This window comes from Macrobrachium nipponense, chromosome 24 (assembly GCF_015104395.2).
Source record: "Macrobrachium nipponense isolate FS-2020 chromosome 24, ASM1510439v2, whole genome shotgun sequence".
NCBI classification, from domain to species: Eukaryota; Metazoa; Arthropoda; class Malacostraca; order Decapoda; family Palaemonidae; genus Macrobrachium; species Macrobrachium nipponense.
In genome coordinates, this window is record NC_061091.1 from 47,687,056 (window position 1) to 47,702,008 (window position 14,953).

General features: G+C 35.8%; 1 protein-coding gene across 7 annotated transcripts in view; it reads right to left on the reverse strand.

Moving 5' to 3' along the window:
- Positions 1-14,953, reverse strand: part of LOC135205604 (uncharacterized) — a 630,437-nt gene that overhangs the window by 52,208 nt on the left and 563,276 nt on the right. For all 7 annotated transcript variants that reach the window (XM_064236380.1, XM_064236379.1, XM_064236383.1 and 4 more), the window contains 2 exons: positions 9,045-9,194; positions 8,682-8,874 (listed from right to left, as the gene is read on the reverse strand). In XM_064236380.1, coding sequence (XP_064092450.1) covers positions 8,682-8,874; positions 9,045-9,194 — 343 coding nt within the window. The remainder of the gene's footprint in view (positions 1-8,681; positions 8,875-9,044; positions 9,195-14,953) is intronic.

Genomic DNA, 14,953 nt, shown 5'->3' on the forward strand with positions numbered 1-14,953 from the left:
CTATCAGAAAATAATCCTTTAAATTCCACATACTTATATAGTGGCCTAAAAATAAGTTTTTCAGAAACTTTGGAGAGCACAAGGAGAATAAAAATTGTCCTGTCATTGCTGCAGTCTACAGATATGCTATTCTTTGGAACAGGCACTGTATTGCTAAGCTTACCCTCATCCACAAAGATACTACATCGACATAATATACAGAATCTAATCTTGGGAAAAAACACACTAGATATCTTTTTAAAAAACAAAGGACAGAAACCATCAGTCTTCATTCCAGCTATCAAGATTTTCATGAATTTTCTTAACATTCCAAGAGCAAAAATTTTCTTAACATTCCAAGAGCAAAATGCAAATTCTATAAGAATGGGTTCAGGATGACAAGTATCAGGGAAGGGACATCCTTAGCTGATTGCTTAGCATCAAAAGCGTTTTTCTTTAGGGCCAATAACCAATCTACCATAATCTGTTAGTAGTGGAGGAATGGACGATGAGCCTGACCCAAAGATAGATGATGCCAGTTTGGTCCACCAAAGATGAGGCTGAGTAATTCCTTCCAGCTTCCTCTTCAAGGAATTACTGTAATTTCTCTAAGCTATAAGATAAACTGTATTTGCAGAACGGAAAGACTAAAAACAGTTTAATTGTTTAATTTTCATGTGAACAATTTCGTCTCACAAGTTGAACTTGGTCTGCTTATCATGGTAAGCTTTTAACGTGTATCATCAACCCATAGCTGGTTATTTCTCCTGAATTTAATTACTTTTCTAAGGACATACCTTATTAAAATAGCAATCAGCATTTCATTTAACTTCTTGGGATCCGGATCTGATATATCATCTAAAATATTAAATGCCTGACAAGCTTCAATAATGTGATCCCTATTGACTCTAGATTTCAGCCATACTTTTGCAAATGGTGGAATTAGGAATTTACTGACTGGCAGATATGTCCATCTTAAAAGCAAAGTGATTGAAAGTGCCTATATACTCACAGACCTTGGACTTCACGATAGCTGGAACATCTGTGAACATGAGGTCTAATCTTTTTACCAGAAAAATGTGTGGGTTCCTCAATTAGCTGGACAAAATCGGAGGATACACAGAGCTCAAGAGCAAACCAGCCATGTTGATCTGTGGAATGGGAATTAAACTGCTTGTTGTGCTTTGCAGTCACCACAAATAACAAATGAAGCTTTTGAATCTTGTGACCGAGCCATATTAATCCTCACTAAGAGACAGTCATATACAGAATCATTGATATTTGGATTGAGGTAAACAGCAAATATGTATACATTGTAAACTTACAGGAAATCTTAAAGAATTTCATGGCCATCGAACCCAGGGGTTAAAAACTCCTTTGACTAGCTACTACTTACAAGTGACTCGGATAAAAGCATCAAATCGTAGGTACAGGGACAACTCTGGAGATCAAGAAAATTTGACCTTAAGCCCTGAATATTTGAGTAAGGTACTTGGCAATTTTTCTTACAGCAATGAGTAACAGGCAACTGGTCGATAAGGTGGAGCCAGCTCACAATGAGACAAAAACCTGACAGGTTTGCTGTATCAGTGTGGGGAAAACAGTCAGGATGGTTTAGAAATTACAAAACCTAGAAGGAAAAGATTAGGTAAAGTAGAGGGCAGTTTCCTGATAATCCACCAAGCAACTATGCTTTCTTATCATTCTTCCTACACACTTTCTGTAAAACAGGAAAGTGAACAAAGAAGAAAAATGCCTAATTGTACCTACAAGCAAGAGAATTCAACCATAAGGTTATGGAAGGCCACAGTACAATGGCTATGGCACAGTCCAAAGTTGGAGAACAAGGTTTGTATTTAGAGTAACCTTCTCTAAAGGATTGCCTCCCAAGGCTGAAGGGTCCTTTCCACCTGCTGGTTTGATTCTGGAGTGTCCTTCTCCTAGAAGAGTTGCCTTGAGGTTGGAGAAGTTTCCTAGGTGGGGGAAGTCAGAAGGTTGGGTGCCATGGGAGGCTGTGACAGTACAACTGTTTACAGAAGATTCACCCAGAGAAGGGTTGTTTTAGAAGTTGGGTGGCTGGAGAAAGTTTACCTGACTGTGGGGTGGGGGGATACAGTGTGGGATGGGTGGAGAGGGGTAGGCAAGTGTTTGACTTAATTATACCTTTTTTGTTTTATTTTTTTTTCCACAATTTTTTAAAGGATATTAGAGTGCTGTACTGTACAGCACTCTAATGTAATGAAATAATCATACACAACATAAAAAAGTAAAAAGTGAAGCCTATAACACAAACACAAACACACTAACAGTACACACATCTACTGTTCCTTTCTCCCCTATCATTTCTCATTTTTTATTTCTCGGTCTTTTGACATCCAGTAATTGTCACTCCATGTAAAATAATGATAACCCGAAAAATTATGAAAAACTAATAAAAGTGACAAATCACAAGAGGTTGAGAGATAGAAAATGTGAGCTTTTATTGGGTAAAGAGCACGATGACACTGAACACAATATGAAACATCACTTAGTTTATAACTTTTTACTGCCTGACAGGATATCTCACCAGTTTAACAGCATATGGTAGGAGGTGCATAGGTAGACCGGTACTCGTGTTTTTTGCAAGCTTTCCAAATATTTGTGGAAATGCATACATCATTACACATCATTGAGGCTTTTTGCTTTTAATGGCTGACACTCATATGCATCATAAACATGTCATTCTCTAATTGGCTACATCCAGAAGTATAATTTTTCCCTCTTTACAGTTATGGGTGATCAGTTGCAGTTACGAACCTTTTGTGAGTGTTCACTGTAAGCAATACTTACCCCTAACCACTTGGCTTGTGTTGTAGTGCCTGCAGCATTGAAGGTACTGTTAGTGTTGTGTAAGGTGCTGTGTATCTTTTGTATGGCCCCACCTTGGCCTGAAAGGGCAAGGAAAGTCCTGACAGAAGCCACTTGAAATCATTGCACGAATTGATGTGGGGTATGTACTGGCCATATAATGGACTAGTACTGCACTGCATGGTCAACCTTACAGGATATTAAGACTTTCCAGGACAAACTGAATTTGTATGTAATGGACTTCAGGAAGATTATGTCCAGGAGACAGGCCAGCAAGGTCATGGCAAAAGGTCATAATGAGGACTTTCAGCAGTTGACCTTGATGTGGTTTTGTCACCAAAGGGTGGCTGGTGTGAATGTATGTGGTTCTGAAATAAGAGCTGCAGCTGCAGAATTGGCTGGATTCCATAAGGCTGCAGACTGTATGGTATCCAAGAATTAACTGTTTCGGTTCAACATCCAGCATAGGATTTCTAATAAAACTCATGGCTAAGCTTTGGATGTTTCTGAGTGGGGAATAAATGAATTAGGCTAGATATTGCAAGATTTGATATGCAAAGAAGCCCTTGTTTTAGGGCAAATCTACTATGAAGGCAAAACAGGTTTATTCTGATGCTACTTACTGGGCAAATCTACAATGCTGATAAATGTAGTTAATTCTATTGCTACTTACTGACTAACAACTTGTCTAATGAGATGGAAAAGAATTTACCCAGCCAAAAGCTTTCCAAGAAATTGACGTCTTTGTTGTGTACAAATGGTATTGGTGGGCATCATTTGAATCAGTGGTAGTTAGATATGCAAAGCAAACTTGTGCCCTGCGTGGGTTGACAGATAGGCTCCCAGTGATTGGTATCATTCGCAGAGGGCTTAGTTCACTCCAAGATCATAACTGATTGGTCATATCATCATTTTTGTAAGGAGGTTGCTGATCATCAGAAACAAGATCTTGGCACTGCTAAACATAAGGTGAATGCATTGCTTCTCATGAACAATGCCGCTGCTTGTCCTAATGCAACCCATCGGTCGTGCCTTTGCTTCCTAATATGACTGTACTCATTTAGCCAATGGACCAAGGTGTTATTGTTGCAATGAAATGGTTATATGTATTGAAGGAAGTTCCTGGAGGTGATGGTAGTGTTGGAAGACAAGGCAAAGAAGGAGCCAAGCTTGGATACATAGGGGAAACAGATGCTGAAGAATTTTCGAAGGTATTTGCTGAAGTCTGTCACCTACAACTTCGCAGATGTTTGGAGGGATGACACCATACAGACTCTCAACCACCTGGACTTGTATGCTGACTGGAGAAGGGTGCATGATGGACCTCCAGAGTTTGAAGTCGAGAACTTCTGTGCCCGACTTGTGATAGGAGGTGATGGCTTTCCCTTTTCATGGATGGAAAAGCCTGAAAATTCTGAGGGTCTACTGTCATCGCTAAATAATGATTCCTCTGAGAGTGAATCAATTGGAATTTCTGTACATTGATAAAAATTCCCAAAACTTGTGCTAAAAGAGGTTTTCTTGAGGTCCTCCAAACACTGTCTCTTCAATTGTGCCTGAAATAGCCAATCATCGAAATAGAGGGAAATCTTGATTCCCATTAATACCTATTCTATCTTGACCTTGTTACTGGCCGTCTGTCTGTTTCCCGAATGACCTGTCAATGGGGTGGGGGTGGTGGAACTCTACCCCAATGCGACTCCCCTGCGACCTGTATCACCCTCACTCCTTGCTAGTCGCTCATCTCGGACAGACATCCGTCCTTGCCTTCCCATTAGGCCTAAACAAAGGGGCTTGCTGGCGCCCACCCCCCCAACTCAGACAAAGCCCACACCATCTTCTCATATCAAGCTACTCACCATAAGGCATCCAGGTACGTCTGAGTGACATTCATATAGCCAGTTCTTTTCCTCCAAGACAAACAAACTCTCCCTCGTTTTCTGCATTCAATTTCCCACTTCTCTAACGAACATCCTTTTTCCTACCAAGCATGCACGTTTCCCTTGTGACCTGTCCAAGATCAACGATGATCTTCATTAAGCTATTTAACTGAAGCATTAGATTTCTCCCCATATTATCAGCATGATGTTTGATTTAAGGATAAATTTCCTCCATTCTGGAGGGAATTTTTGTGAGAGAAGTCTTTGTTTTGTGTTGTGTGTAACCTGGAATCCCATTCCAAATTTCGACTGCCGATTCCGTGCATCTGCCTCCTTGGCAGTGCTCACTTACCGTAGAAGAGATTATCATAAAAAATCGGCAACCAGCCTTGCATAGATCGTGCATTAATTGCCATTGTGAATGATAGAATAGTTTAACACAGTATTCTGTGCCCTCTACATGTGGTTTATCTGCCGTTCGGTTTGTTTTCAGGCTGTTCTATGTTGTGTAAATTAACTTAATTAAAACCTAAATGACTGGTTTCCTGGTGACCTTAACTAATTAAATAGTTTTCTAACTCAAGGTAAGTCAAAAGCGCTTCATTATTACTCCACAACCTTATGTGTGTGGTTTGTGGCGGCATTTACAGCAAATTATAAGATTTTTAATAATATACCCACATCCAAAACGACTCCCGCACATAATATATATATATATATATATATATATATATATATATATATATATATATATATACTATATATATATATATATAAGTCATATCACATTACCGTGATTCAATATACATATATCGAGCTACAATGTCCTTTAATATCTAATTCGCTCTACCTCGGAATTAATATATTTTCATATATGCTTAACCGAAGGGGAATTTTTTCTCGATAATAGATTTACCTGTACTTGGGCGCGAAACGCAGGTACATTATAAATCCAGGACCGGTCAGTGGAAGCGATACCACCCAACCGCGAGAGGCCTCTCGCGGTTGGGTTGGGTGGTATCGCTTCCACTGACGGTCCTGGATTTATAATGTACCTGCGTTCGCGCCCAAGTACAGGTAAATCTATTATCGAGAAAAAATTCCCCTTCGTTTAAGCATATATGAAATATATTAATTTCCGAGGTAGAGCGAAATAGATATTAAAGGACATTGTAGCTCGATATATATATATATATATATATATATATAATATATAATATATATATATATATATATATATAGTGTGTGTGTGCATGTGTGTAATATTAAATTACACACAAACACACACACACACATATATATATATATATATATATATATATATTATATATATATATATATGAGCATGTATGTAAATAAGGCAAAATTCTTGAAGGAAAGTGAAACGAAGCACGCACACACGCGCACACACCACACACACACACATTTTATATATATATATATATATATATATATATATATATATATATATATATATATATATATATATATATATATATATATATATATATATATATATATAGATATATATATATATATATATACGTATATATATATATATATATATATATATATATATATATATATATACATATAGATATATATATATATATATAGATATATATATATATATATATATTATATATATATATATATATATATATATATATATATATATATATTTATATATATATATATATATATATATATATATATATATATATATATATATATATATATGTATACATGTGATATATATATGTATAACATGTATATATCCATATATATATAATATATATCTATATATATAGATATATATATATATATATATATATATATATATATATATATATATATATATATATATATATATATATATATATATATATGTGTGTGTGTGTGTGTGTGTGTGTGTGTGTGTATACTCCTTCGTTTCACTTTCCTTTGTAACTTTTGCCTTTATTTACATACATGCTCTTGTTCTTTCCCATCTTTATCCCTACGTTAAGGGGTCGGTTCCCTGATGCGTCTTCTCCACTTCCTTCTATCAAAGGCATCATCTTCCACCAAACCTCTTCTCTTCATATCATATTCCTTACAACATCAGGCATGATTTATTGTTTGGGAAAGGGGCTTTTATGACCATATGCCCTTGCTGTCATCATCGACAGTTATTGGCAGTGGGTCTCGCCTTTGTTTAAAAAGTCCACCTGCAAAGCAGCAGTTTCCAGTTATTGGTGGTGGGCCTAGAATTTTACTCAAAAGTAAGACTGCAAGGCAGCAGCTGTCCTTTTTGTTGCCTTTTACGACAAGCAGGACCTACGGTGGTAGTATTGTTACACCACTACCGCAGGGTCTCTTTTATTTACATAAATGCATACATACATTAATTTAACTGCCAGTCTTTTGTTAATAAAATTATCCATAATGGCCTTTTATCTGGGTTTTTATAAACAAATTTTAAAAAAATTTCTCTATTGAAACCCTATGTCTGTCAATAAATATAATTTCATTAATGAATTATGGCTTCTCATGAATTTTGACTAGGATTCATATGCACTATTATTAGTTTAGTAAATACTTTTCTAAAGGTTGTAACCTTTTCTTTTAGATACTTTTTATGATAGTATGGAAGATCTATGATCTGAAAGTTGTGACACAGTAAGATATCTTATTTTTCATATGAAAAAATAATAATTCTTAAAACAGTTTCTGTATTTCTTTATATACACTGTATTATTTAGATGATGTCATTATAATTTTCCTTTTACAGATGATTGCACGGATATTTCACTTAACTAAAGACTGGCTTTTATATAAAATGAAAGGCAAATAAATCAATTTAATCTTGCTTTCTCTCCTGTACCGTCCTGAAAAGTTTTATGGGCCTGTACCTACACTGTGTTATTTATCAAGTTTGACTTGATATACCTGACTTTAAACATATTTTGTACTGGTACGGTCTTCATAGTAAGACAACCATGTAGTATTCAAAGGTAATTTATGAGAATAGATATTTTCACAAATGAAGCTTTTCCTCAGTAACTAACATAGCTAACTCATAACAGAGGGTTGTGTGAGCTCAAGGTATCCACATCTGTACCAAAAAGATTAACGATGGCTGAAAGGAAGTACATTAGGTAAACACATTCTTTATATGATCATAACAGCTTCTTAATCATACCATGGAAGTGCAATTTTATGTTCTATTTCTTCTCAACTTAATCCTTACCAAAGGTTGGCATTTTGAATACGATTTTCCAGATGTTTTAACACTTCCATAAGTAAAAAGCAATATTTTATATTGGATATTATTTATGTACGGTAGTATCATTTATCACTTAAGTACTGGGTGCAGCTTGAATAATTAGATTCAGATGCCACGTAAGGTGGTTAAAAATATTGCAATATTTAGGTACTGGTACTATGGGCTTGTACGGTTGCCACCCCCTGTAGAATTCAATGGAACAAAATTGCATAAAAAATCAAAATTGCATAAAAAATTGACTTTGCAGGGTTTGGGACATGAGGGAGTCTGAGGTTCTGGTATAATTAATTTTTTTTTATTATTTGGAGGAGTTGATATATCTTAGTTTTACCAGATCACTGAGCTGATTAACAACTCTCCTAAGGCTGGCCCTAAGGATTAGATATTTTTACGTGGCTAGGAACCAATTGGTCACCTAGCAACGGGACCTACAGCTTATTGTGGGATCCGAAGCACATTATATCGAGAAGTGAATTTCTATCACCAGAAATAAATTCCTCTGATTTCGCGTTGGCCGAGCCGAGAATCGAACTTAGGACCACATGATTGGTAGCCGAGCGCGAAAACCACTCGTCCAACAAGGAACTATTAGTTGGAGGAACTGTCAAGGATTATAAAGAAAGTATGATGAATATAAAAAAAATTTAAGGGCAATATTAGAAGTACACTTCATACCACCACACGAGACAAACTTTCAGATGACTTACCGGTTCCATATTTCTTTGTAGATTATCAAATAACCTGGTGAAAGCCTGCATGCTGGCACGAGAAACTTGTGACCGAAGATTTTTGGCTTGTTTGAGAAGTGCCAAATTAACACTATGCAAATCTCTCTGAAGGACTTCTGGGTGATGTTCATTTAATCTAACAATATCTTGGATGCCTTCCATCTGGTTCTCCCTGCAAAAACCAATATGTTCTTTTACAAAAATTTCAGTGAAACAAATCTAGTATAAAAAATTGCAGCAAATTCTAAAGCAATTTCCAGATTTATATAAATCGAGATTCATCCTCTCCCTTTCAATATCAATGTAGGGCCAAGAAACCAAAGAAACACCCGAAAATCTCACCAATCTGCATGACTGATAAGCTGCTGAGCATTTTTCAGTGCTTCTTGTGGATTTGGGAATGGTTCCAGGTGATTCTTGAAGCAAGAGGAGGCTGGTTTTGCAGATCTCATGCCCAGTGATCCCATGCTCATGCTTAAATCATCAGAAGATCTGTTGGAAGAGGCCATGATTACATTCAATGTTGACAGTTTTTAAACAGCAACAGAGGGTTCTCAGCTTAAGAAAGGTTATGCCACAAGCCGAATTCTAATTATAGACAATGTACAGTACTATAATGTACAAGTAAAAAACGTATTTAATAGGAAATCTTGATAAAGCATCACAGCATAAAGGAATGAATTAACCCATGAAGAAATTAGGTACCAAACAGTAACAGCTGAATTAATAAGAAAAAGGCAAGATATGGCAAAGGAATTAACTTGCCAAAGGCTGAACACGAATCTCCTTATGCAGTACACAACTGCAAGGTTGCTGCCTTCAATGACAAAATTTCGATTCAATGGTTTCTGACTTCTAAATATATGTATCATTATTTTCCATGAAAATGCATTTACCTCCTACAAAATGGACTGCCAAATTCCCACACGTCCAAATCTTAAGGAAACTATGTATTTGAAATGGGATCTGGCGCCCAAAACTTAAACTATTCCAACTTATTTTATGAATGATGCTCAAAAGTAGTAGCTCTGAAAGAAATAAACTGCTTTCCCTTTCTCTTAATCTTGCATTCTTATTTCATATGAACGAATTTACACAGATATGTATGTCATACACAATTACATAAATCTATTCATAATTCCTGAGAGAGAGAGAGAGAGAGAGAGAGCGAGAGAGAGAGAGAGAGAGAGAGAGACGAGCGAGATGGAGATGAGAGGAGAGGAGAGAGAAGAGAGATGGACGGAGAGAGAGGAGAGGAGCGAAGATAGGGACTAGTATATGAAAATTGAAAACGATCTGACATGAAAGATAAATTTTTAAAAATCCAGTTGCTTGAATAAAGCAAATATGGCTTCCCTAAGAAAAATTCTGGGTCAATAATTATATTTACATTCTGTTGTACTTATTAGTTGTATTTATACACTATGCTCATCTTCTAAAGTGGAGTGCCTTAAAGCTTCCCTACTAAAATTCCTGAAAATACGCTTGTATACAGTAAACCACCAATATATATATATATATATATATATATATATATATATATATATATATATATATATATATATATGGAAATAACATAAAGTATTCTTTTGCACTGTTTGACAACAGTAGTATAAAAAACCTAACTATTACAAAATCTACAAGTTATTGTTAATAAAATTAGTCTGAAGACTTACTTTATGTTCAAGAAAATCTGGAAGGCTCAATGGGAGATGAGCATGTACTATTATCCCAGGCCCATATATGAAGGCCATGAAAAGGGAAAAACATTTCTCAATAAATATTTTGAATGTTTGCTTATCAACACAGAAACATGCATTTTTTTGTAGATCAAACTTGTTATGTTTTGTTTTCATAATAATGCATTCATTATACAGAGTTTGGCTTATGTCTTTTTTGTTAGTTTTTAAATGCATATTATTTAAGTTGCATTTTTCAAGTTTCTGTTTCAGTCACCGCCTTCACAGTACGTGTGTGTGTATGTCATGTAAATAAACTGCAGTATTAGTATAACACTATAATACGTGAGTTAATATTGCTACGGAATTTAACTTTTAGTCCTATACTGAATTGAGGAGCACCTGATGTTTGCTGTTCCAGGGCCCATACTGGCTTTCAAGGGTCTTGATCTTCAGAATTAGTAGATTAGATACACAAAGAATAAATGTTTGGGTAAATTTTCACAATAATTAATCTACTTGACCATAATTATCATTTACCCCCAATTTAACAATTGGCAAAATACCAGTCATATTAGAGTGAGGCCTTTTCAATTTGAAGTTCGCGTTATCTCCGAGTGAAAATAGTTTTGGAACACAAGTGATAAACAGCAAATTTACTGTACTCTGAAACACCGTAAAGAATGTAGCATCTGAGATAGCATATAAAAATGAACACTTTTAAGATTTATGCTGGAAACCTTAAAGTTGGTATTTACTATAAAGCTATTATGATGTCTTCAAATAAAAATGGTTGACTATACTTTATCAACGCACATGAATGTAAAATTTCACTCAATTTTGAGAGACCACAGTATGTATAGTTAGCGACTACTGAGCCAGACATGGCAAGGCACCCGCACACTATCACTGGCACAAAGTACAACATACTGTTTTGAAAAATTATTTTATGAGCTTTTACAGAGGGGACACGCAAGAAAAGTACAATGTACATGCAAATGTAGATTTCCACAGCATTATATCGAGGAAATGTGTCTTATGTTTAAGTTGATGTTATACATTTATAATCATGCTTAGGTTTTATTAAATGCAGGATTGTTCATGCATAACTTTTAAAAAAATTTCAAAATTTTAAACATATTTAGATGTGATTAGAAACAGTAAAGTAATTCCAAGATATTAAGGTCTCTTTACTATAATTACTTTTCATTATTGAGGAAGTATGCAAGACGAAATTATTAAGCAGCTTGTCAATATTAAAACACAACACACTCCACACAACCACTGTAACGCAACGCCACTTCATGCATGACAATAGTACATTTTATGCGGGGAAAAATTATGCAAACTACCAGTTATATCATCTCTCAAAATAATTCTGGGTAATAAAAAGTCCATCTGAAAAGTTCCCTTTGTATACCCTTTCTGGAAAAAACATAATTCAGCATAAAGTTTCCACACTTGCCTTGTAAAATACAAAACATCTAAAATTTGCAAGAAACCTCAGCAGCTTAATGAATGTAACAAGGAGTCATAGTGAGGCTAAAGATCCAATCGAGTAAGAGTATGTAATGGAAATACAAATGCTGACATTTTTTGTTTATCTGTTGAGGGGGACTTCTGGGTCAATTCAGTCATGGATGGCAGCATAATGAAAACACAAACAATGCAGTATTGTAGACATGAACCACAGTTTATTGATGCATTTCCCTATTTTCAGCAGTTATTATTCTGTTTTCCCCTACTTATTGATAGTCTTGTGTCACTGTCTTGTCCTCAAGGAGTAACCCTTTCCATGGTTTATCCAGAGCTCCATGGTGACCAGACTAGTGTTAAAAGTTACCCTTTCCATGGTTTATCTAGAGCTCCATGGTGACCAGACAAATGTTAAAGTATTCTATTTTAGCTGGTCTTGTGGCCAGGTATTGTGTCATAATGATAAACATTATAACATGTGATGGAGTGTAAATGGACTCAAGATAATGGGGCACTTTCTCTTATCATCAACGAATGCTAAAAACCAGTTTGCCTATGTCTAAACCCGCAAGAAGTGGCTATGCACATATGTGCCGTCGTATTGTTTACATAAGGCCAAACATGGACTAGGAAGCTATTCCTTTTCTGGTCAGTAAACAAACCAGAGCTCAGAGAAGTTCGTTCTCTGTTGACTGATTCATGGAAACATCTAAGTTGAAAGCTAAGTGCATACCTAATTTTAGATTTCGCTTAAAAATGTTTCAGTTTAGACTGTGGAACAATGATTTTAATGTGAGTGAAAAGCCCCGAACTGACTTTTTTTTTTTGCCTGCACACATTGGTGCTTCTTACGATTTACGGTTGTTAGGCTAGCTCCAAGAATTTAATTCTTTGCTTATTAATTTCATTACTGAGGTTCATAGAAACAAATAAGTTGAAAGCTAAGTGTATAAATTTAAATTCCAGTTAAAAAACTTTTAAATTAGACTGTGGAACAATGATTTTACTGTGCGTGAAAACCAGTAAACCGGTTTTCTCTCCAGCACATGTCTGCGCTTCTTACAATTAACGATCGTTAGCTATTTGCAGAACCCCAAAATTATTTTGAAAAATTTATCATTCTACTATCTAGAAGTTTTATCTAAAGAAATGTTCCCCAATTACTATCATTAATACAGATAATCCATTCAGATAATGATGTCGGCAATAGCCTACTAGGCAGCAGCCTACAATCTACATCAATTCAGTGAAATAAAGTTAGCTAGACTGTAGTAGATATTGTCTGTAACCTATAACCTAGGATTAAATATCCTCAAGGGTGAATAAAAATAACATGGATTAGGTAGTAACCTGAATTAAAGTAAGACTTAAGACATATCCTATTAGGCTCTAGTTCTAGGCAATAGCCTAAGTTTACACCAGAGACTGTAGGATTAGATAAAAGGCTACATACATTTTTCCTTTTATATAGCCTGTATACTTAAGCATAGTCTTAGTACTCTCGGCTAAGATGCGCATACCCTTAAAAGGGAATTAAATTATCTAGATTGATTAGAAATAACCTAAGCTAGTGATAGGCTAGCCTAACTACTACCAGTAGCCTATAAAAAAGTATGGTTCATATCCTCAAATGTTTTAAATAAGCCTATAATAGACATTGTCCCAGAATAGGTGGAGCAGGAAATCCTCTTTTCCTAGTTTAACATATGTTATTCTTGAAGCAAAAACCTAAAGCCATAGAAAACAGTGGCTTGGGTTAAACAAATTAGTTCATAGATTAGTCTAGGTGACTAGACGTCCCTGGTTTCCGGGGACAGTCCCCGTTTTCAGTGACCTGTCCCTGGCTACTGCTGTCCCCGGAAATGTCCCCGGTTTTCACTGTGACTGAAAGATCTGAAATTGGAATACAGAAAAAAAGATAACGTTGACCAAACTATACATTGTTGCACATCGTACTACTCGCACTGTACTGTGTATGTATATAACTAAGGAAATAATAAGCAGCACTGCACAACATAATTTGTGAGATTACCTTCCAAGAACATAAAACAAAATTTCCCGCCAAACCATCGTCAGTATCGTCAAGCATGTCCTTAAACCCCCCTCTTGCTTTCTGCCAGCAACCAGCCAGCACCACTCTCTGCCATCCTGCGGTGGTTTGCCCATAGATAATTGGTAATTAGTAATTAAATTATAGCCTACCTTGATTTAATCAACTGAATTTTTATTAAATTCCTTTGCAATTCTGGATAAATAGGGTGAAGAAACTTTTGAATGCTGCTTTATGAATGGTAAGGGCAGTATCCCCGTTTTAGTTTTTCAATGACAAAAGCACGTCATGTTTTGGAGGCTTTTACGCCTCTGAACCGAAAATGTCCCATAATTTGTCAAAGCATGATAGGGGCTCAAATACTCATCCCTGATATTAATAATCCTTGGTTAGACAGCTCAGTGTTCATTTCCTCTCCCTCTAGTAAATATCTAATTAATGTGAGAAAAACTATGATCGAAACTGTACCCTTACAGGGTCTCTAAATGTAATAGTAGCTAGACTCCCTATCAAAGAAAACGACAGCCTCCACAGACAACCACTCTTTTCGGAAAATAGCCAAATTGCTTCCACAACTGGAAGTGGACCTGTTTGCCAAATGAGAATCACAAACTGCCAGTCATTAAACAGCATGAGATGCCTTCCTACAAGACTGGAACAAATAGAGGAAAATAAATCTTTTTCCTCCATTGTTCCACATTTCGAAGGTGTTGAGTATTTACTAGTTTCAAATTAGCCAAACAGGCATTGGTTCCTATTACTTTAACAATGGGCGAAGAGATAAATTCCAAAACTGTCTGCTGTTCTATTCTAGTCAGTAGGAGGGAGGGAAAGTCGTTTATAGATCTTCCTTTCAGAGCCGAGACCTTCACGGGTAGATTTATCAAAGATTACCCACGGTGAAAATTACTCTCCCGACATTGCTAGGTACCTAGTGCAAAAAGTACAGACTTCCTATATCTGGCAATACCAGTATGTATGGAAGGTATGGTTAAATCATATCCATACCAAGAGTCCAGTCAGAAATTCTAGAGAAACAATTTTCA